At 45.6% G+C, this 24,734-nt stretch overlaps 1 protein-coding gene across 14 annotated transcripts in view; it reads right to left on the bottom strand.

Moving 5' to 3' along the window:
• Positions 1-24,734, bottom strand: part of USP42 (ubiquitin specific peptidase 42) — an 80,808-nt gene that overhangs the window by 41,052 nt on the left and 15,022 nt on the right. For 4 of the 14 annotated variants that reach the window (XM_054248599.2, XM_035282926.3, XM_078357596.1 and 1 more), the window contains 2 exons: positions 6,790-7,039; positions 3,120-3,320 (listed from right to left, as the gene is read on the bottom strand). In XM_054248599.2, coding sequence (XP_054104574.1) covers positions 3,120-3,320; positions 6,790-7,030 — 442 coding nt within the window. In that variant the 5' untranslated portion in view covers positions 7,031-7,039. Of the gene's footprint in view, positions 1-106; positions 245-1,689; positions 1,890-3,119; positions 3,321-6,789; positions 7,040-7,574; positions 7,693-12,237; positions 12,376-13,189; positions 13,257-24,046; positions 24,162-24,734 lie in introns of those variants that run through there. The other 10 variants (XR_013530120.1, XM_054248586.2, XR_013530121.1 and 7 more) reach the window with 7 other exon arrangements.

Genomic DNA, 24,734 nt, shown 5'->3' with positions numbered 1-24,734 from the left:
GCAGGTGGATCATTAGGTCAAGAGATCAAGACCTTCCTGGCCAACATGGTGAAACCCATCTCTACTAAAAATACAAAAATAATTAGCTGGGTATGGTGGTACGCACCTGTAGTCTCAGCTACTTGGGAGGCTGAGGCAGAAGAATCGCTTGAACCCAGGAGGTGGAGGTTGCAGTAAGCCAGAGGATGCAGTGAGCCGAGATTGCGCCACTGCATTCCAGCCTGACAACAGAGTGAGACTCCACCTCAAAAAAAAAAAAAAGAAAAAAAAATGAAATTTCCCAAAACAAAAAATGCACTCTTTAAAATACACTGAAAAGAATAAAAAGACAAATCCCAGCCTATTTAACAAAAGACTTAAATTGAGAATATATAAAGAATTCTCTAAGCTCCATAAGAAAACTACCAGTTTTCAAATGGGCATAAGATTTCAACAGACATTTTAGCAAAGGAAAAACAGCCGATGGCAAATAACCACATGAAAAAATGTTTAAAAACAAAAACAAGGCCAGACACGGTGGCTTATGCCTGTAATCCCATCACTTTGGGAGGCCGAGGCGGGTGCATCGTCTGAGGCTGGGAGTTTGAGACCAGCCTGACCAACATGGTGAAACTCCAGCTCTACTAAAAATACAAAAATTAGCCAGGTATGCTGGGAGGAACCTGTAATCCCAGCTACTTGGGAAGCTGAGGCAGGAGAATCACTTCAACCTAGGAAGCGGAGGTTGCAGTGATCCTCAATTGCACCAATGCACACCAGTCTGTACAACAGCATGTGACTCTGTCTCAAAAAAAAAAAAAAAAAAGAAAGAAAGAAAGAAAAGATGTTCAGCATTATTCATTATGAAAGTACAAATTAAAACCACAAGATACTACACCCTACATACCTACGGAGATGACTAAAACTGAAGATGACAGACCACACCAAGTACTGGGAAGGATGTGGAGCAAATGGAAGCTTCATTCACCAATGGTGGGACTCTAAAACACTTCAATCCCTTTTGGAAACAATTTTGGAGTGTCTTAAAATGTTAACTACATGCCTACTCCAGGACCAAACTGTTTTACTCCTAGATATTTACCTAAGAGTAATGAAAACACGCCCTAACAAAGACTTGTTTGCAAATGTTCATAGTAGCTTAATTTGTAATGGCACAAAGTGAAAAACGACCCAGATGCCCATCAACAGATGAATGGAGAAACGAACTGCAATCCAACCATAAAATGGGATACTACTCAGCAATACGATGAAGTACTGTTACATGTCACAAATGGGATAATGTTGAAGTAATTATGCTGAGTGAAGGAAGCAAGATAATATAAGAATATATACTGTACAATTCCACATCATCAACATTCTAGAAATCTAAACTAATTTATCTACAGTGACAGAAAGCAGACCAGTGGTTGCCGGGTAGGAGTGGATGAGGGGTGGGGGAAAGGATGAAAGAGTGATTTCAAAGGGGCATCCGGGAACTTTTGAGAGTGATAAACAAGTTCATTATCTTAATCTTGATGCTAGTTCCATGGGCGTATACAAATGTCAAAATGCATCAAATTATGTATTTTAAATATGTATAATTTATTATACATCAATTATACCTCAATAAAGCTGGGAAAAGAGAGAGAAAGAGAGGAAGGGAGGGAGGGAGCAAGCGCAAAAACTACCAATAGCATAAAAGATAGGCACCTAATTCTGGACACCGGGAGCTTCTGAATTTTGTCTTGGTCCTCTCTCTTGCTGTCCAGGTGCTAGTGCTGGGTTTTCATCCACACCCTACTTTCATTAAGCGCAAAAGTGATAGGAAAGCTGTCTGTGGGGAATGAATTATGGACTTAGAAAGGGAAAAAATGAGGGCAAACAGAACGTTCATTCTGTAATTTAAAACCCCTTGGCATAACAGACACCTCTAGGTAGGTGGTGAGATTCTAGGTGATTTTTCTTTAGTTTCTTTAAATTTTTCTGTACTTTACAAATTCTTTACAAGCATTATTTGGCTCTCTGGAGGAAAAAAAAGAATCAGTTTTAAAAGAACCAATTTAAATCTCCATTAAGTAAACAACTATTCAAAACGAAACCAAGGAGTTTTTTAAATCCTAGTAACTAATGAATAGCACCAGAACATACACATATGAATCTGAGCATTAATTTAGATCAAAGAACAGGGAGACTGCATTTATAAAGAGTAAATATTTACAACATATGTAGAAGGCCAAAACTTCAAAAATGGATGTCCCAAATTCTGAATGTTGATAGTCAACCACTGAGTTGGCTTCTATCTAATTAAAGACATTTTAATGTTTTAACTGATTTCCTGCCATTTAGGTTGAAGATGAGGTTCTCAAATGCTAAAGGGAAAGTCCAGTCTGAATTCCAGGAGGCTGAGGACAGTGGCGAGAGGGTTCCTCTCCTCTAAGGCTTATAACCCTGTAAATGAATCAAGTCTTCCAACATGGTATAAATGCCAGGAGAGGCAGGATTTCTTAACACCCTGCTTGTCCCAAGTTGCTGATGTCAGACTTTTGTTTGTTTGTTTGTTTAGACAGGGTCTTGTTCTGTTGCCCAGGCCGGAGTACAGCAGTGCGATCACAACTCACTGCAGTCTCAACCTTCCAGACTCAGGTAATCTTCCTGCCTCAGCCTCCTGAGTAGCTGGGACTACAGGTGTGTGCTACCATGCTAGACTAATTTTTTAATTTTTATTTTAGCAGAGATGGGGCCTCACTATGTTGTCCAGGTTGGTCTCCAACTCCTGGGCTTAAGAGTTCCTCCCCTCCACGGTCTCCCAACACGCCGGGATTACAGGTGTAAGCCCAGCTGATGTCAGATATTTCTATCACTTTTTTTAGTTAGTGTAGGAAACCAGCAAGGAGTTCAGAAATGCCAAAAGCTGATAAAATGTTTCTTTTTAAATACCTTCACAGATCCAATGAGGTGCAAAATGTTTTTTATGCAACCTGAATACCAACCCTGAGTCCTCCTCCTTGGTTTCTAAAAGAATAAACCAACTTCTTAGTAATCATAGAACTCTTGGCTTAATTTTTCACTTTCATTTCAGATAAAAGAATTAAAGTAGGTTAGCATACCACAATATTACAAACACAACACAGAACACTTACATGTTTTGGAGTGTTCATGTGATAGCATGTAATTGGCAAGAGGTGGTGTGTAAGTTAAACACTGCAGTGCTGCATTGGCAAAACAGGTATTGCCCAAATTCTGGAGGCCAGCTCCAACTCTATGAGTTTGTTGCCACTTAAGACAAATCTTCTCAGATGGGAAAAGAACTTTCTGTGGAGGAGTGATGCCATCACCTACAGCTAGAAAAATAAACAAAAAAGAGTCAGAAACCAATCTTTGCATACTGAAGCTAAATAAATAGCAACACTTGGTCAAACCTCAATCTGTTCAAGATCTGCAATCTCATGACCAGCCTGCCTAAATACAGGGGGAAGAGGGACATTTTAAAAGACCCAGAATATGAGGAATTTTCAATGATCCAGTTTCTCCAATAAACAAACTGGAAGGACAAAAAGGGGAGAGGGCTACAGATTAAAAGAAACTTGAGAGATATATCTACCAAATGCAAAGTGTAGACCTCGTTTGGATGTTGCTCTGAACAGCTGCTTAAATACATACACACACACACGTATATACACAGATATATACACACATATATGTATTATTTATTTTTATTTATTTTTACTTTTTTCAGCCAACTAGATTTTTTTTTCTTGTATATTTTTTTAAATGTATTTTTTTAATATACACACACATTTAGGGCCAGGTGCAGGGGCTCATGCCTGTAACTCCAGCAATTTGGGAAGCCAAGACAGGTGGATCACGAGGTCAGGCTGGACCAGCCTGATCAATGTGGAGAAATCCCATCTCTACTAAAAATACAAAATTGGCCGGGTGGGGTGGCACATGCCTATAATCATAGCTACTCAGGAGGCTGCGGCAAGAGAACTGCTTGAACCTGGGAGGCAGAGGTTGCAGTGAGCTGAGATCACGCCACTGCACTCCAGCCCAGGCAACAAGAGCTAAACTCTGTCTCAAAAAAAAAGAAAAAAAATATAATATATATATATACACACACACACACACACACACACGTATTTTATGTATACATATATATTATATATGTGTGTGTGTATGTGTGTGTGTGTGAGTGTATGAACAACCACAGAAATATAAACACTGAATGGCTTTTTCACATAAAGACATTTTTCATTTTTAGGAAAAACTCTTTAGATGTAGAGACTAAAATACAAATGAAAGATGAAGTATTGGATTTAAGATAATGTTGTGGGAGATAAGTAGGTACAGGTATAACTGGCCATAAGTTGATTAATATCAAAGTTGTCTGATGGCTACATGAGACTTCATTATAATTACTCTTTTACACCTAGTTTCAACATTTTAAAAATAAGTTCAATCAATAAAAAGAATGGGATAAACCGATTCCTTGTAATAAAAAGAATGGGATAAACCGATTCCTTGTAATATCTGTCACGGATGCTACTTCAGTACCACCATCACTGTCATCCTTATCATCTCATTTGGGAGCCCTTACCAGGCCAAATAGTTGCAATTCTAATGGTTAGTACTGATGTCATCCCCATTTTACTGCTAAGGAAGCAGGCTTTGAACTCAGGCTGTCAGGCACCACTATACACATTTGTGAGCAGACTGTCTGTGACCTAAAAGGTTTTATCCATTTTGAAGATTATCAACAGATTACTAATAACTAAGAATGTTAACAGAACTAAGGTGAAGTTCAAGACACAACTTATTTAGGAAAGCTGAAAATCATCAATGGCAAAAGTGACTTTTTTTAAAGGTTTTGTAGCAGTCCCCCAGTGCTCTAACAAAAGGCTGAGATGCCATGTGGAATCATTCTTCATTTGAACAGATATTAGTGGTTATTTAGGCAGGCATAGGCAGGCTGCAGCTTGCTGGGGAATGGACAGCAAAATTAGGACAAGAGAAAGGATTCTGTAGAGAATGAGATGAGAGCCCCAGAAAAGGGCAGAGTGGGGAGATGTGAGTTAAGCCCTAAGAAGAGAGAGGAGCCCCAGCAACATGACAGGAGGTTGAAGGCTGTGGAGAAAGAGGTCCTGTGAAAAAGTGCTGCTGGAGAGAAGCCAAAGGACTCTACACCTCTCTGCAACATTTGATCAGGTTGTGTTTGATGATATAAACTTTCCCCTACCCAACACATCTTCAGCAAACCAAACTGCAACACCCACTCCCACATCACAATATGAAACTTACTAAGGGGACTCAAAACAACATGACCATCAAATTACTGGTAGCTAGGGGATGTCCAATATTTTGGCTTCCCTGAGCCACATCGGAAGGAGAATTGTCTTGGGCCACACAGAAAATACACTAACACTAATGATAGCTGATGAACTTAAAAAAAAAAAAAAATCGTGAAAAAAATCTCATAATATTTTAAGAAAGTTTATGAATTTGTGTGTTTGGCCACATTCAAAGCTGTCCTGGGCTAAATGCTCTAAGCCAAACAACAACCCAACTAGGAACAAATTATATTTATTACCTTTCTTTGTATTTCAGATCTTCATGTCCTCATATCCAAAAGCCTTGAAAGTAATACCTTAAAGTGTTAATGTCTCATTTATCTGAATGAGTTTTAACAAATGTAACTACATTTGTATCATTACACTAATGTTTGTATTATACTCTCTTTTTTTATTTTTATTTATTTATTTATTTTTTGAGCTGGAGTTTCGCTCTTGTGACCCAGGCTGGAGTGCAATGGTGTGATCTTGGCTCACTGGAACCTCCTGGGTTCAAGTGATTCTCCTGCCTCAGCCTCCCAAGTAGCTGGGATTACAGGCACACGCCACCATCTCCAGCTAACTTTCATATCTTTACTGAAGATGGGGTTTCACCATCTTGGCCAGACTGGTCTCAAACTCCTAATCTCAGGTGATCCACCCACCTCAGCCTCCCAAAGTGCTGGGATTACAGGTGTAAGCCATCGTGCCCAGCCTGTTTTCTTTTTTTTGGAGACAGAGTCTCGCCTTGTCACCCAGGCTAGAGTGCAATGGCGTGATCTTGGCTCACTGGAACCTCCACCTCCTGGGTTCAAGTGATTCTCCTGCCTCAGCCTCCCAAGTAGCTGGGATTACAAGCGTGTGCAACCATACCCAGCTAATTTTTTGTATCTCCAGTACAGACGGCATTTCACCATGTTGGCCAGGCTGGTCTCGAACACCTGACCTCGTGATCGACCACCCTGGCCTCCCAAAGTGGGATTGCAGGCGTGAGCCACTACGACTAGTCTGTTTTCTTTCAAAGAGCTTTATTACTACAAATGATTTTTAATTGCCAGGAAAAAAACAAAAAACAAAAAACAAAAAAATGCTGGGTAAACATTTATCAAAGGACAACCATTTTACAAAAACATCTTTAAATTTGTAAAAGTCATCTACTTAGGAAACTAGACTATCTACTGGTAAATAAGTTAATGTAATACTTGCCCATCTCAATTCTCACCAAGATAAAGTCTATCCTTAAAAAAACTGGAATATAATAAACTACTAATATTCTAGTAACTAAAAATAATCTACTCTGTAGTGATACATAAGTTAATTGTGAACAAGTAACTGGAAAACAAAGCCCATCAAGTAATGCAACTCTGCTGGCCACTCGGGTGGCCTCCTGCCTTCCAAAGTGAGCCTGTCTCTGAAACCACCAACCCACCAACAGCATTTACACAGGAGTTTCTGGCAGTAATTCTCTCTTCAAAAACAATACCTTGATCCTTTTGTGGTGATGGTTTTGATTTATCAGGTACAGATGAACTTGAATAAACTACAGCACCAGGTACTGGTCCTAAAGCAAGTGTGTGATTTGACACATCATTTAAGGAAGACACAGCACCCCAGCTGGCAGAACCTGCATCCATGTCTCCAGGTGAGACTGCTTCAGAGCTGCCAGGCTGATTCTGATAGGCTGATGGGTCTGAAGATTCAGAAGCTTTGTCAACTATGGTCATTGTTCAACTCTGCAAAAGACGAAAAGCACATATTTGTTTCATCAGGTTTCAAGAAAAGCAATCTACTTTCCTTACCATTAGATCTTGGAAAATCATTTCAGCCATTATGAAGTTATTTTCAAATGTATCACCCAAATATAAAAACAACAGCACTTTTTAACATTTCTGTAATAATCTCCTTGGGACATTTAGCATTATGCTAATCTGAATGTCAACAATTTTTATTTTAAAATCTTCAGTGACGTATCTGATTAGAACTTCTCATTTTATTTCATGCTCCCTAAAAGTCTGGCATTTCAGTTTATAATGGGGCATTTCAATTTTCAATTCTATTTATTTACTAAGTACCTATATTTTCCCACTCTACTGCTTAAAACTAGAAAAATTATACATAGTAATACACTCTACCAAATCTTCAATTTGAGTAAATTCCTCAGAGAAAAGCATCAACTACACAGAGAAAATCTAGACTTAATTTTGTGCTTAAAACATAAATGGCATCATGTGAAATACATTACATTTTTAAAAATTATAAAGATCTCACCTTTAAAACAAACCATTTTTCCGAAGAGGCTCATTTATATGGAATGTATGACTTTTTTTTTTCTTTCTTTTTTTTTTTTTTTTTTGAGATGGAGTTTCATTCTTGTTACTCAGGCTGGAGTGCAATGGCATGATCTTGGCTCACAGCAACCTCCGCCTCCTGGGTTCAGGCAATTCTCCTGCCTCAGCCTCCTGAGTAGCTGGGATTATAGGCACGTGCCACCATGCCCAGCTAATTTTTTTTGTATTTTTAGTAGAGACAGGGTTTCACCATGTTGACCAGGATGGTCTCAATCTCTTGATTTCATGATCCACCTGCCTCGGCCTCCCAAAGTGCTGGGATGGCTTGAGCCACCACGCCTGGCCAGAATGTATGACTTTTTAAATGAAACCCATAAGCCACAGTGACATCAAACTTGGAACAGAAATACCTGTTACAAAATTACTCTATTATAATTTTCTCTGAGTCCTATTTTAAAATATTAGTGCTACCACTCTAATTGAACATTTTCTATGTGTTGGGCATTGCATCAACTGTTAGACATACATTAACTTAATTTTCATAAGGAACCTATGAGAGATGAGACAGAATCCCCAGAGTCTGTAAAATGAAGAAACTGTGACCCCAACCAGTCTGCAACCAGTCAGCAACTGGGACTGACCAACATGGTAAAACCCCATCTCTACTAAAAATGCAAAAGTTAGCTGGGCATGGTGGCAGACGCCTGTGATCCCAGCTACTTGGGAGGCTGAGGCAGGGAAAACTGCTTGAGTCTGGGAGGCGAAGATTGCAGTGAGCCGAGATTGCACCACTACACTCTAGCCTGGATGACAGAGTGAGACTCTCTCAAATACAAGAAGGAAAGGGGAAAGGTAAGGAAAAGAAAAAAGAAAACCTTTCAGGAGTGGTCTAACTGCCCACAGCACTACATCTTAATGCCTGGACTTGGCACTGTCTGACCTAATAACCTCTCCAAACACTATGTCATGTTCCCACCATGCTGAAGTCTTTTTTCTTTTTCTTTTTTTGGTCCCTGCTCTTTCTTTCATCCTTCCGCCTCCAGCCAGTTAACATTTCCACTTCTCAGTTTATAATTTCCTTCCTCTGCGACACTTTCCTTGACACCACCATTCCCCTGCAAAGCACTCTGCACTGATTTCTATGGTAGCGTGCTAGCATCTACGCCACAGCTGTTTTCCTTGCTGCGGTCTACCATGTTCTTATTTACATCCTCTGACCTCATATAGAGACAGCTTTCCATACATATGAAGAACAAATTAATGAACAAAGTCTGGAAACAAAACAACTAGCGTTTGATTTCAGCACCAGCTTGTGCTGAGTGATTTATATTCAGTATCTCATTTGACCCTAAAAAACTCTTAGAGTAGAAACAGCCCTTAAAATTTGTTTTAAAAAATATTTGATACTGTAAAGTACAAAAAAGTATGATCTATGCTATGAAGTAGGGATAATAAAATACCCATGTGTTTGCCACTTAAATGAACAAATGAAACCATGCATTGGCTGCTCTCAAAAAGTTAGCAGGGTTTTTTTTTTTTTTTTTTTTTTGAGAGACAGGGTCTCATTATATTGCCCAGGCTGGTCTTGAATGCCTGGCCTGAAACAATCCTCCTGCCTCTGCCTCCCAAAATGCTGGAATCACAAGCATGAGCCACAAAGCCAGGCCAAGTTTGTTTTTAAAAAGCCTCAATTTTGTTGTTTCTAGGTTTTTTTGTTTTTTTTTTTTTTTGAAACAGAATCTTGCTCTGTCACCCAGGGTGGAGTGCAATGGCGCCGTCTCAGTTCAGCACCTCCAGGGTTCAAGCAACTCTCCTGCCTCAGCGTCCTGAGTAGCTGCGACTACAGATGCGTGCCACCACACTCAGCTAATTTTTTATGTACTTTATTAGTAGAGACAGGATTTCACTATGTTGGTCAGGCTGGTGTAATTTTTAATTAGGGTAAAATTATCATCCAAAAAAATATAATCTTAAAGTTTTTGAACTCACCTAAAAATAGAAAATATGATTGTTATATTTTGATGAACTAATAAAAAAACAGAATTGAAATTTTATATCAATCAAAGATACATGACCCTTGATCAGGAAGAGAGCTTGACCCTTATAATCCAAATACAGTTTATATTTTTCCTCACCTAACAGTTAAAAAAATTATGAAACAGTGTGGGGAGAGAAGAAAAAAATGCAAGAAGAAAAGGAAAAAGAGCCCGGGCACAGGAGCTCATGCCTGTAATCCCAGCACTTTGGTTTTTTTTTGAGATGGAGTTTGCTCTTGTTACCCAGGCTGGAGTGCAATGGTGCGATCTCGGCTCACCGCAACCTCCGCCTCCTGGGTTCTGGCAATTCTCCTGCCTCAGCCTCCTGAGTAGCTGGGATTACAGGCACGTGCCACCATGCCCAGCTAATTTTTTGTATTTTTAGTAGAGATGGGGTTTCACCATGTTGACCAGGATGGTCTCGATCTCTTGACCTCGTGATCCACCCACCTCGGCCTCCCAGTGCTGGGATTACACGCTTGAGCCACCGCGCCCGGCCCAATCCCAGCACTTTGGAAGGCCAAGGTGGGCAGATCACCTGAGGTTGAGAGTTTGAGACCAGACTGATCAACATCGAGAAATCCCGTCTCTACTAAAAATACAAAATTAGCCAGGCATGGTAGCGCATGCCTGTAATCCCAACTACTCAGGAGGCTGAGGCCAAAGAATCGCTTGAACCCGGGAGGTGGAGGTTGCGGTGAGCCAAGAGTGCGCCATTGCACTCCAGACTAGGCAAGAAGAATGAAACTCTGTCAAGAAAAGAAAAGAACAGAAAAGAAAAGAAAGAAGAAAACCCAAACAGTTATAAGAAATGGTTAATCCAGCCTTATTTACAGTAACACTCAACAGCAGCAAAAACCTTGATTTTCAAGGGATAAACATACCTTCAGAACAATCATTAACAAATGACCAAATGAAACCATTTTACTTGCTCCAATTACCTTTTAGAAGAGACGAAAGCCTCTTAAATGAAAAAAAAAAAAAAAATTTAAGGAAAGTACAAGTCATCAGTAAACCTACAGCATTATAATTGTGGAAAACAAACCAAAACTATCCATTCATCTTCATTTGTATATTCAGCCAATGAAGTCTTGACCTAAAACCACCACGTATCAAACTGAACTCCAACTGCTACACACATAACCTTTCTTGAAGCCAAACAATGTTACACAGAACTTAAGATTCATATGCTTACATGTTCTTTACTCTCAGCAAAGCTCCTTTTTTTTTCTTAAGATGGGGTTTCACCATGTTGGTCAGGCTGCTCTTGAACTCCCGACCTCAGGTGATCCACCAGCCTTGGCCTCCAAAGTGCTTGGATTACAGGCATAAGCCACCATGCCTGATAAATATCAGGACTTTTAAGCAACATCTTCTGATGATATACAAAACTAACAAGAGCATTAAAAACAGTAGCAACAACCACCACTTACACGCGTGGCATGGTGGCTAAAACCTGTAATCTCAACACTTTGGGAGGCCAAGGCAGGAGGATGGCTTGAGCCCAGGAGTTCCAGACTAGCCTGGGCAACAGTGAGAAACTTTTTAATTTTTTTCTTTGGCTATGGAGTCTCACTCTGTCAGCCCAGGCTGGAGTACAGTGTCGTAATCTCCGCTCACTCTCCTGGGTTCAAGCAATTCTCTGCCTCAGCCTCCCAAGTAGCTGGGATTACAGGCACCTGCCACCATACCGGGCTAATTTTTGTATTTTTGGTAGAGATGGGGTTTCACCACCTTGGCCAGGCTGGTCTCAAACTCCTGATCTCAAGTGATCCACATGCCTCGACCTCTCATAGTGCTGGGATTACAGGTGTGAGCCACTGTGCCCAGCTGAGACCCTGTCTCTTTAAGAAAAAAAAAAAAATTAGCTGAATATAGTGGCATGTGCCTGTAGCCCCACCTACTTGGGAGGCTGAAGTGGGAGGACTGCTGGAACTCAGGAGATTGAGGCTACAGTGCGCTACAATTGCGTCACCGCACTCCAGTCTAGGCAGCAAAGGGAGATCTTGTCTCAAAAAAACATGAACATGAATCAAGGTTGGGTAAGTGTGGAGGAATGAGACTTCTCAAGTGTTTCCTTTACTACAATCTTGTACTCAAAGCCTTAAAATTCCCAGTCTTTTGTATGGTACGTCTCCCTTGTTATGAAATGCTAGAATGCATTATTCTTTTTTCATTTGTAAAAAGAGTATCACTATTTAGCCACTGTGGCACTCTACAAACATTGAGGTAATAGTATCAACACATTTAAAAAGAAAGTGTTACACTCTGCTTCTTCGTAAACAATGCAACCCACGTTCTTATACCATTTCTGTTATAAGAAAACACGCTTTAAAAAGACACAACCTTGACCTCAATCATACTTAAGTAAACAAAACGACTAGCCTTAAGCGTTACAAACCAAATACTACCTGTAGGCTTCATTCAAAGATACAGAAAAGAAAGTGAAACTGGCCCTAATTTAAAGCAAATAAGTGAAACTGATTATTCATATCCCCTAGGCACTTTGAATGAGTAACACGGTAAAAAGAATCAGGTTTAAAATTTACAACTCTTCAAAACCTTTTGAGAGGACACCAAAATGAGATCCTAGGATTCTGTGGTTACCTTGAAAAGGAGGCGTTAACTAGTTTATCAAACAGTTTTGCTGTCAGGGTATTGACTTTACATAACCAACACGTTTTCCCATAAACAAGTGACCCCACGGCCTCCTAAGAGCCATTCAACAAAAGTCATCTCCACTGAATGCATGTTAGAGGGATTAAAGTCCTAGATGGGAAAACTCTCGTCCAATTTTCATTTCCAACATCTGCAACCGATCATCACCCCGTTCCAGGTAAGTTGGCTCTTACTGCTCCTAAGATAAAGAACGCGAGGGAGGCACACATGCTTTTGGGGACGCGCCACCCGGCTCCTCCTCTCCCCTCGGGTTGGCCGATGAGCCCGGCGTGGGCACCTCGGACGCTCGGCGGAGCAGCCAGCCAGGTGGCCAGGCCCGGGGAGGGGGCGCCCAGGGTGGGAAAGTTTGTCTCTGTTAGGGATGCAGTGGGGGCGGGGTGGCCGGCCCGGGGCTCTGAGGGGCGCTCCGGGCCGGGAGGTGGCAGCCACGCGGGGGGCGGCGGGCGGGCCGGGGACGCCCGGCTCCGCCGTCAGCGGCCAGCACACGCCCACCCTGGCCGCCCCGAGCCTCCCCGCTGACCCGCCCGGCCTCCGGGCCGAGGGGGCGGGCTGGGGCCGAGTGGGGGTGGGAGCGCAGTGTCCATGGCAACCAGGGGGCCCGGCCTCCCCGCGCAGCCCAGCTCCCGCGGCGCCCGCCCGCCGCGGCCGCCGCCCCCTCCCCAGCGTCCTGGCCCTGGCGGGCGGTGGCGGCGCAATTCCCGGTGCGACGGGGTCCCGGGCGGCCCATGGCTGTGAAGGGGGAGGCGGGCGAGGGGCCGCGCCAGCCCCTGGCGGGCCGCGCCGGCTGAGAGGCGGCCGGTCCAGGGGCGGCCCAGACTAGCTGGACGCTGCGCGGGCCCCATGCCGACCTGCGGCGGGCGGGAAGAAGGCGGGAGCTTACCTGACCCGGCTCGGCGCTCGCTCCATCCCCCTCGGCCGCCGCCGCCGCCGCCGCCGCCGCCGCACACAGCCCAGCCGCCCGGCGGGGGACAATGACGTGCCTCCATCCGGGCACCGCCGCCGCCGCCTCCGGGTCAGCGCCGCGCCCGCCGCGCCCCGCCGGGCCGCCAGGGGGCGCGCCAGGACCGCGCCCGAACGCGCCGCCGCCCAGGGGCCGTCGCACAAGAAGCGCGGCGCGCAGCTAACGGGCGCGATGAGTGCGGGAGGTGCGGTCGCCCAAGAGCCGTGGGCGAAGGCCGGCGTCGTGCGTCACCAGAGCGCCGGTCGGGCCGGCGGAGGGAGCGCGCTGATTGGCTGGGCTGGCCGCGCGTCTGCGCGCCGGAAGAAGGGTTCTTTCCGTCCTGTTTTCCCGGGGGCAAAGCTGAACAGTGCGCGGCGGATGTAGCACCCCTGGCTTGTGCCTTGTCCTGCGATTGATCCCCGATGCCTTTCCAGAAGCCGGACATCTAGGGCCGTAGAGTCTGAAGTCCCCTGCCCCTGAAAACGGACACCGCTCCGAGAAAACCTCCTGTTGGTGGGCTTCGCCCCCTGCAACCACCTTGCGCCTCCCTTGGCCTAGTGGAAGCAGACTTTATTTTTTGTTCCTTAGAAACGGTCTGGCCGGGCGCGGTGGCTCACGCCTGTAATCTCAACTTGGAAGGCCGAGGCGGGGGAATAACGCAATCAGGAGTTCGAGACCAGCCTGGCCAGCATAGTGAAACCCCGTCTTTACTAAAAATACAAAAAATTAGCTGGGCATGGTGGTGCGCCCCTGTAGTCCCACCTACTCAGGAGGCTGAGGCAGGAGAATTGCTTGAACCTGGAAAGTGGAGGTCGCAGTGAGAACAGATTGCGCCATTGCACTCCAGCCTGGGCGACAGAACAAGACTCCATCTGAAAAAAAGAAAAAGGAAGAAAAAAAACTGGCTCTGTCGCCCAGGCTGGAGTGCAATGTCAGGACCTAGCTCACTGCAGCCTCTACTTCACAGGCTCAAGCGATGCTCCCGCCTCAACCTCCCTAGCAGCTGGGACTACAGATGCGCGCCACCACGCCCACTTAATTTTAGGGTTTTGTTTGGTTTTGGTTTTTGATTTGGTTTTGCTTTGTAGAGATGGAAGTTTCACGGTGTTGCCTGGGTAGGTCTAAAACTCCTAGGCTCAAGCAGCCCTCCCTCCGTGGCCTCCCAAAGTGCTGGGATTACAGGCATGAGCCGCTGCACCCAACTAATTTTTTTTTTAAGGTTTTTTTTTTTTTTTTTTGGTGCCGTGACTCGGAACCAAAAAGTGTTTTAAGTGTTTTTGCAGAGACAGCAGTCTTACTATGTTGCCCAGGCTGGTTTCCAACTTGTGAGCTCAAGCGATCCTCCAACCTTAACCTCCCAAACCGCTGAGATTACAGTTAGGAGCCACTGCCCATGACCTGATGCAGCCTTTAAGTACACTTGACCCCACCGGGGCTCCAATGTCCATCAGACTCACACACTGAACTGAGTTACAGAAAGGGATTATTATTATTATTATTATTATTTTTGAGACTGAGTTTTGGTCTTGTTGCCTAGGCTGGAGTATAATGGCACGATCTCAGCTCACTGTAACCTCTACCTCCCAAGTAGCTGGGATTACAGACGCCCGATACCACATACAACTTTTTTTTTTTGAGACGGAGTTTCGCTCTTGTTACCCAGGCTGGAGTGCAATGGCGCGATCTCGGCTCACCGCAACCTCCGCCTCCTGGGTTCTGGCAATTCTCCTGCCTCAGCCTCCTGAATAGCTGGGATTACAGGCACGCGCCACCGTGCCCAGCTAATTTTTTGTATTTTTAGTAGAGACGGGGTTTCACCATGTTGACCAGGATGGTCTCGATCTCTTGACCTCGTGATCCACCCGCCTCGGCCTCCCAAAGTGCTGGGATTACAGGCTTGAGCCACCGCGCCCGGCCCAACTAACTTTTTATATTTAGTAGAGATGGAGTTTCACCATGTTGGTCAGGTTGATCTCGACCTCCGGTGGGGAATTTTAAACCTGGCTCCGAAAGGGATAGACCCCTATTCACCCACCCCATCAAGACTTTATCTCAAATCCTAGCATTCAGCCGGGCACCGTAGCTCACACCTGTAATCCCAGCACTTTGGGAGGCCAAGGTGGGTGTATCATGAGGTCAAGAGATGAGACCATCCTGACCAACGTGGTGAAACCCCATCAATACTAAAATATACATAAATTAGCCAGGCGTGGTAGTGTGTGCTTGTGGTCCCAGCTACTTGGGAGGCTGAGGCGGAAGAATCACTTGAACCAGGAGTCAGAGGTTGCAGTGAGCCAAGATTGCACCACTGCACTCCAGCCTGGTGTCAGAGCGAGACACCGTCTAAAAAAAAAAAAAAAAAAAAAAGTACCACTTACTCTAGAAAACTGGCAACATTAATGGAAAAATCTAAAAGCATATGAAGACATTCTTGCCTACAAACAGCTGGGTCTTTGGCTGAGATGATGAACAAACTGGCCCCCAAAACTTGTTCTCTTCCAGATCAGAGTTTAATGCAGAGTGAATGCTGCCTGGAATAGATTTCACTTTGCTTCTGTTCTTATAAGCTGTGTAACCCACAGAAATTACTTAGCCTGTTTCCTTTACCAATATGGTTTTTATGCAAAGTGCAAACTGATTGCAAGTGCTCCAACCCCCAAGTCTGGACGATCACAGGATCATGGAGCAGTAAGTGTCAAAGAGGGGTGAATTTTATTTTCTGATGACCTCCAGGGTTAGGGAGCCTGCAACGGGCACTGTTAATGCTCCACCCAGGTCCTTGTTACTGGCCGATGCTCCCATCCCTTCTAAGCTGCTATGGTGTTCACTGCCTCTAACCCACAGCTGCCTCTTCTCCTGAGTCTGTTCTTAGCTGAAGGGGAGACTCATCTCCCACGGAGACGATATTCTTGTTTCACTCCTCTTGCTGCCTTCTCTTTTCATTACCTTCCTCCCTAGAGCGCACCCGTCAAGGCCAGATTGCACCTAAATCATGTGCACCTTAATTCTGTCTCAAGCCCCACATCTAGATATCCTGGTTAAGACAGTGGGTACTGGCCAGGCTCAGTGGCACGCAACTATAGTACCAGCCCTTTGGGAGGCCGAGGCAGGTAGATCACTTGAGGTCAGGAATTCAAGACCAGGCTGGCCAACATGGTGAAAACCCTTCTCTACTAAAAATACAAAAAATTAGGCTGGGCACGGTGGCTCACACCTGTAATCCCAGCACTTTGGGAGGCTGAGGTGGGCGGATCACGAGGCCAAGAGACTGAGATCATCCTGGCCAACATGGTGAAACCCCGTCTCTACTAGAAATACAAAAATTAGTCGGGCGTGGTGGCACACACCTGTAGTCCCAGCTACTCAGGAGGTTGAGGCAGAATTGCCTGAACCTGGCAGGCAGAGGTTGCAATGAGCTGAGATGGCGCCACTGCACTCCAGCCTGGTGACAGAGTGAAACTCCATCTCAAAAACAAAAACACAAAAATTAGCTGAGTGTGGTGGTGCACACCTGTAGTCCCAGCTACTAGGGAGGCTGAGGCAGGAGAATTGCTTGAACCTGGGAGGCGGGCTTGCACCACTGCACAACAGTCTGGGGCAACAGAGCAAGGCTCCCATCTAAAAAAAAAAAAAGACAGTGGATACCAAGAATGGTCCCTAAGAAGCAGAGTATAAGAATGTCCAGGCCAGCTGGGTATGGTGGCTCATGCCTGTAATCCCAACACTTTGGGAGGTGATCAAGAAATAGAAACCATCCTGGCCAACATAGTGAAATCCCGTCTCAACTAAAAATACAAAAATTCGCTGGACATGGTGGTGTGCACCAGTAGTCCCAGCTACTCGGGAGGCTGAAGCAGGAGAATTGCTTGAACGTGGGAGGTGGAGGTTACAGTGAGCCGAGATGGCATCACTTCACTCCAGCCTGGCAACTGGAGTGAGACTCCATCTCAAAAAAAAAAAAAAATAATAATCCAGGCAATGGATGTGACACTCACAGCTGGCAACAGTATCAGGCTCCCCTCTGGGGGGACTAGGTAGGGCAGGATATGAGTAGAAGGGGATGTGTTGGCTTGTTCAATCTGTCTGGTTTTGAAGGAGATAAGAGAAGTAGTCATTAGAACTGTGAAACTGGACCAGGTGCGGTGGCTCATGCCTGTAATCCCACCACTTTGGGAGGCTGAGGCCAAAGGATTGCTTGAGGCCTGGAGTTCAAGAGCAGCCTGGGCAACAGTGAGACCCAGTCTCTACCAATAATAATAATAATAGAATTGTGAAACTTGGTAGTAACAGATTTTTTTTTTTTTTTGAGATGGAGTCTCATTCTGTCACCCAGGCTGGACTACAGTGGTGAAATCTTGGCTAACTGTAACCTCCACCTCCCAGATTCAAATGATTCTCCTGCCTCAACCTCCCAGATAGCTGGGATTATAGGCACCCTCCACAATGCCTGGATAATTTCTGTATTTTTAGTAGTGACAGGGTTTCACCATGTTGGCCCGGGTAGTCTCGAACTCCTGACCTGCCCTGCCCTCCCAGAGTGCTGGGATTAAAAGCATGAGCCACCTTGCCCGTCTGGTCATAACAGATCCTTTTAAAGAGGGAAAAGCGGGCCAGGCATGGTGGCTCATGCCTGTAATCCTAGCAGTCTGGGAGGCTGAGGCAGGTGGATCACCTAACATCAGGATTTTGAGACTAGCCTGGTGGACATGGCGAAACCCTGTCTCTACTAAAAATACAAAAATTAGCCAGGCATGGTGGCACATGCCTGTAGTCCCAGCTACTAGGGAGGCTAAGGCAGGAGAATCACTTGAACCTGGGAGGTGGAGGTTGCAGTGAGCCGAGGTTGCACCACTGCACTCCAGCCTGAATGACAGAGCAAAACTCTGTCTCAAAAAAAAAAAAAAAAAGGAAATATAGGGTTCCAGCAATAGATCACACCATTTTATATTAGTCACTAATAAAAGGTGGAAAAGCCAGAGAGCCTCCTTAGCAGTCTGTCATCCATAATCAGAGGGCAGACAGTACTGAAAACCAGGCCTGGGACTTAAAAGGAGCTGAACATTAGAAAAGGTTGAATTTTGAACTACAGTCATTCTCTAACACTAAAGTCAGGACTCTGATAACGAAGACGTGAGACCCCAACACAAAGGACAGGACCCTCACCCTCATGTCAGCAGAACTTCAAGCTCCTTAGCTGGGTGTGGTGGCACGTGCCTGTAATCCCAGCTACCTGGAAGGCTGAGGCAGAGAATTGCTTGAACCTGGGAGGCGGAGTGCAGTAAGCCGAGATTGTGCCTGTGCACTCCAGCCTGGGCTACAGAGCGAGACTCCATCTTAAACACACACAAAAAGGAACTTCAAGCTCCTCTGAACTCTGTTTCAGAACAGTACCACCAACCTGAAGACTATGCAGAGACCTCAAACGAGGCAGGTACCCTACAAGACAATGCATTCTTGGCCAGGTGCAGTGGCTCACACCTGTAATCCCAGCACTCTGGGAGGCTGAGGCAGGCAGATCAATTGAGGTGAGGAGTTCAAGACCAGCCTGGCTAACATGGTGAAACCCCATCTCTACTAAAAAATACAAAAATTAGCCAGGCTGAGGGGTGCACATCTGTAATCTCAGCTACTCAGGACCTGAGGCAGGAGAATCCCTTGAACCCAGGAGGTGGAGGTTGCAGTGAGCTGAGATCACGCCACTGCACTCCCACCTGGGCAATAGAGAGACTCCATCTCAAGAAAAACAAAAACAAGAAAGCAATGCATTCTCACTGCTCCTGTATCCACCTCCACCCCAGCCACCAGATCGGGCACCAAGATCAAGACCCATCAGGCCTGCTAAGGAAGGAGTGGAATCGTAAATTGAAGGAACTGTAAGACCAGACTAATATACACCAGCAGAAACTGAAAATAAGCCTAGGAATGAATGCTAAGGGGCCTAGATCAAGGAGCAAAGGGTGGGGAGCAGATAAGAGAGAGTTTATAGATATGCAGGGACTATCCTTTAATACAGATCTTCCACTTTTTCAAGGATTCTGGGTGGACAGGTTCTGATACACCGTGGGACTAGTATTTGACAACAGAGATAACCCACATGACTGAGTGCAGTGGCTCACGCCTGTAATCACAACACTTTGGGAGACTGAACTGGGAGGATCACTTGAGGCCAGGAATTGGAGGCTGCAGTGAGCTGTGATCATGCAACTGCAAACTCCAGCCTGCGCTCTGTCTCCAGGGTCAAAGTGCATGCACCTGTCTCCAAACGAAAAAAGATCCACATGGAACAAAGTTGAGAGGCCACGGATTCCGTGGTAGATAGTGGAGGACAGGTGTACTACTCTCAGGGAAGAGGACATGCTAAAATGCCTGCTACCAGCTGATGACCTTCCATCACAAGGCCTGGAAAGCACTGTTTCATTAGGACCATGGAGGGCCCAGGCAGCATCAGCTGTGTTGGAAAAGTGGTACCCTAAAGTGGCTGTCACCTATGAGCCAGGGCTAATGACAGGAGATGCTGTTACAGAACTGGGATGTCTGGTAGCAAAAAGGATGATAATAGGAGCCCAGCTCTACTAAACATACAAAATTAACCAGGTGTGGTGGCATGCACCTGCAGTCCCAGCTACTTGGGAGGATGAGGCAAAAGAAGTATTTGAACCTAGGAGGCAGAGGTTGCAGTGAGCTGAAATCATGCCATGACACTCCAGCATGGATGACAGAGGGAGACTATCTTTAAAAAAAAAAAAAAAAAAAAGGATGATGGGATCCTGGAGTGTCAGAGGTTGGGTAGCAGTGCTTACACAGCAGAAGGTGGGCATGATTGCCGTAGTGAGCAACAAGTCAGAGTAGCAGATGGGAGGCACTGACTTGCAGGGATCCAAGGAGATGGCTAATAGAACACAGGGCAAGACAGGCTGTCAACAAACACATGATATATATAAATATATATATCATTGTAAGCAGACAAGGAGGATCTCCAGGGATTGTAGGAATTTAATCAACTTGAGAAATCAGCCTGTTTCACAGCCTCCTGCCCTGCACCTGTTCTTCCCCAAACCTTGGGCAGAATGCATCACCTTGTTTAAACCAGCTCCTGGCTGGCTGTTGTGGCTGACACCTGTAATCCCAGCACTTTAGGAGGCCAAGGCGGGTGGATCACCTGAGGTCAGCGGTTCGAGACCAGCCTGACCAACATGGAGAAACCCCGTCTCTACTAAAAATACAAAATTATCCAGGTATGGTGGCGTATGCCTGTAATCCCAGCTACTCAGGAAGCTGAGGCAGGAGACTCGCTTGAACGCGGGAGGTGGAGGTTGCAGTGTGCCGAGATCGTGCCATTGCACTCCAGCCTGGGCAACAAGAGCAAAACTCCATCTGAAAAAACAAAACAAAACAAATAACAAAAAAAACCCCAGCTTCTGACAGACCCTGGCAATGTATAGATGAACCTGAGTGAACTCTCTGCATGACCATGCTAAAGTGTCCATCCTGTGAGAAGTTACAGCTTCATTCCCATCTCATGCAACCTATGGGCTGGCAGGATGACTCACTGCATCTACACCACTGGGACCCCTCCTCTCCAAGCAATGATTCGCCCTTCTCCCCTCTTCATCTCCCCATAAAACCCTCCTGTCACTTTCCCTTGGGGAGACATTGCTTTGGAGAATACTCCCAGTGTTCTTACTGGCACCAAGTAATAAAACTTGCTGCATTCCTGGAGAAACCTGCTTTCTCCTGGAGAGTCACTTGTTACTCACCAGATATATGTGTATATCTTTTTTTTTTTTTTTTTTTGAGACACAGTCTCCCTCTGTCACCCAGGCTGGATGGAGTGCAGTGGCATGATCTTGGCTCACTGCAACCTCTGCCTCCTGGGTTCAAGCGATCCTTCTGCCTCAGCCTGCCAAGTAGCTGGGCTTACAGGTTCACACCACCATGTCTGGCTAATTTTTATATTTTTAGTAGAGATAAGGTTTAACCATGTTGGCCAGGCTGGTCTCAAACTTCTGTCCTAAGTGATCCGGCCACCTCAGCCTCCCAAAGTGCTGGGATTACAGGTGTGAGCCCCTGCACCTGGCCAGATATACAATATATCTATAAAAACCTGGTTGTGTAAAAAGAAAAAAAATATGGTTGTGTAGAAGACTGAGGTTAGCTGTCTTAGAGGAAAAACATGAACACCTGCCCAGATTCCCTCACCTGAGCCAGTTCTTAGCTCCAAAACAGGCATCCAGGCTGGGCAAGGTGGCTCACACCTGGAATCCTAATGCTTGGAAAGCTGGGGCAGGAGAATCATTTGAGTACAGGAATTTGAGACCAACCTGAGCACAGTAAGACCCTGTCTATACAAAAAATAAATTTAATAACATAGACAGGTGTGGTGGCACCTGTAGTCCCAGCTACACGGGAGGCTGAGGCAGGAGGATTGCTTGAGCCTGGGAGGTCTAGGCTGCAGTGAGCCGTGCTTCCTCAAAAACAAAAATTGAAATACCTATCCAGTAAAGGAGAAGCCAGATCCATCCAAGTATACATAGTAGTGATTTTCCAAATCCTTCCCCAAAGAGACCTCTGACCATTTAATTTACTCAGTAATCATATGCTGGGGAAAGGGGCTTACTCAGATATTTCCAGGCTTTTGCTTACAGAGTCTAAGTTAATACAGACCTGAAGCACCCTCAGGGTTTCTTTATTGCTAAGGGAATCGAGTTAATACATTCAGTCCTGACCCATATCCCTCCCTGGGTTCACTGAGTCCACAGTGGTCATTTCCCTGGTTCCCAGATGTGATGATATTCAAATAGTCATACCTAACAATGGGTTCCCTGACTTGTAAGAGCTATCGTAATAGAGAAAGCCAAGTGGGGCTGAGCACAGTGGCTCACACCTGTAATCCCAGCACTTTGGGAGGCCAAGACAGGCAGATCCCTTGAGGTCAGGAATTCAAGACCAGCCTGGTGACATAGCAAAACTGCAACTCTACTAAAAATACAAAAATTAGCCAGGTGTGGTGGCAAGTGCCTATAATCTCAGCTACTCAGGAGGCTGAGGCAGGAGAATCACTTGAACCCAGGAGGCAGAGGTTGCAGTGAGCCAAGATGGCATTACTGGACTCCAGCCTGGGCAACAAAGTGAGACAAAAAAAAAAAAAAAAAAAGGCCAAGAGGAAGCCCCTAAAACTGCCCTCTCTGGCCAAGAGAGTAAGTTGGTGAGGCTGGGGGTGGGGGTTAATAAGAGAAAATGGCAGAAGATAATGCCATGCTGAGTGGTAAAGGCTGCAGGACTGGTGTCTCCATCATCTGCTCATTTAATTCACCGGTCTGACCCCTGCAAAAACTGGATGGACCACAAATGACAATGAACCACTGCAAACAGAATTATCAAGGACTCATCTAGCATCAGCTTAATTCCACCACCACCCACTCCATCCTTTGGAGTTCTACATCCACGATAAAATGGAAGTGTGTTTAGAATCTTCAGGCTGGGCTTAGTGGCTCATGCCTGTAATCCCAGCACTTTAGGAGGCTGAGGCAGGAGGATCGCTTGAGGCTAGGAGTTCAAGACCAGCCTGGGCCACACAGGGAGACCCTGACTCTACAAAAAATAAAAAATTAGCTGGGTGTGATGGTGGGTGCCTGTAGTCCCAGCTACTCAGGAGGCTGAGGTGGGAGGATCACTTGAGTCCCGGAGGTCTGCAGTGAGCTATAATCACACTGCGGCACTCCAGCCTGGGTGACAAAGCAAAACCCTGTCTTAAAAACAACAACAGGGGCCGGGCACAGTGGCTCTCACGCCTGTAATCCCACCACTTTGGGAGGCCGAGGCGGGTGGATCACGAGGTCAAGAGATCGAGACCATTCTGGTCAACATGGTGAAACCCTGTCTCTACTAAAAATACAAAAATTAGCTGAGCATGGTGGTGGCATGCACCTGTAGTCCCAGCTACTCGGGAGGCTGAGGCAGGAGAATTACTTGAACCCAGGAGGCAGAGGTTGCAGTGAGCCGAGATCGTGCCATTGCACTCCAGCCTGCGTAACAAGAGCGAAACTCCGTCTCAAACACCACCACCACCACCACCACCGCCACCTTATAGTTGATCCGCATTTTTCTGAGCCCCTGCAAGCAAATATGAACCAGACCTTTTAGAGATTTTACAACCACTATAAAAAAAAGGAAAATAATATAAACAGTAAAAAATAGATTGGCCACAAAATATATTCAAAAGAAGTACTACCATATTTTACCACAAAAAAGTATAGAAGGGAAGGGGAGAGAAAGAGGGAGAGGAAGAGAGAGAAAGGAAGAAAGAGGAGAGGAGAGAAGAGTGAAGGCAAGGGGAGGGAAAGAAGGAGGGAGAAGGAAAAAAAGAAAAGAGAGAGACCAGATGCCACACACTGGACTAATTTTTGCAGTTTTAGTAGAGACAGGGTTTCTCCATGTTGCTCTGCTGGTCTCAAACTCCTAGCTCAAGCAATCCACCCACCTTAGCTTCCCAAAGTGTTGGGACTACAGACATGAGCCACCACACCTGCCCCAAAAAGGGAAATTTAGGCACACACACACACACACACACACACACACACACACACACACGGCAGGCGGGGGGACAGAGACAGAGAGAGAGAGAACACCATGTGAAGATGAAGAGGGCAGGGTGATGTAACTACAAGCCAAGAGACATTAAATATTGTCAGCAACCACTGGAAGGTGGGGAGAGACCTGGAACAGATTCTCCCCTACAGCTCCCACAGCCCCCAGAAGGAACCAATCCTGCTGACACCTTGATCTGGAACTTCTGACCTGCAAAGTACAGTGGCCCAGGCTTGTATTCTCAGCACTTTGGGAGGCTGAGGCAGGAGGATTGCTTGAGCCCAGGAGTCTAGACCAGCCAAGGAAACATGGCAAGACCTCATCTCTACAAAGAAAAAATTTGATTTAATTAGCCAGCTGTGGTAACCCGTGTCTGTGGTCCCACCTACTGGGGAAGCTGACTCAGGAGGACTGCTTGAGCCCAGAAGGTCAAGGCTGCAGTGAACTGTGATGGTGCCATTGCACTCCAACTTGAGCAAAAGAGCAAGATCTTGTTTCAACAACAACAACAAAAAAAAAAAAAAAAAAAAAAAAAAAGAAAGAAAGAAAAGAAAAGAAAAAGAGGTCAGGTGGTCAGGTGTGGTGGCTGCTTGTAATCCCAGCACTTTAGGAGGCCAAGGATGGAGAACTGCGTGAGCCCAGGAGTTTGGGACCAGCCTGGGCAACAAAGTGAGACCCCATCTCTATTATTTAAAGATAAATAGGCCAAGCACAGTGGCTCACGCCTGTAATCCTAGCACTTTGGGAGGCCGGAGCGGGTGTATCACCTGAGGCCAGGAGTTCAAGACCAGCCTGGCCAACATGATGAAACCCTGTCTCTACTAAAAATACAAAAAACATTAGCCAGGCTTGGCGGTAAGTGCCTGTAATCCCAGCCACTCAGGAGGCAGAGGCAGGA

This window comes from Callithrix jacchus, chromosome 2 (assembly GCF_049354715.1).
Source record: "Callithrix jacchus isolate 240 chromosome 2, calJac240_pri, whole genome shotgun sequence".
Lineage (NCBI taxonomy): Eukaryota > Metazoa > Chordata > Mammalia > Primates > Cebidae > Callithrix > Callithrix jacchus.
The sequence above is the reverse complement of the archived record's forward strand: the minus strand, read 5'-3'. Positions and strand labels throughout refer to the sequence as shown.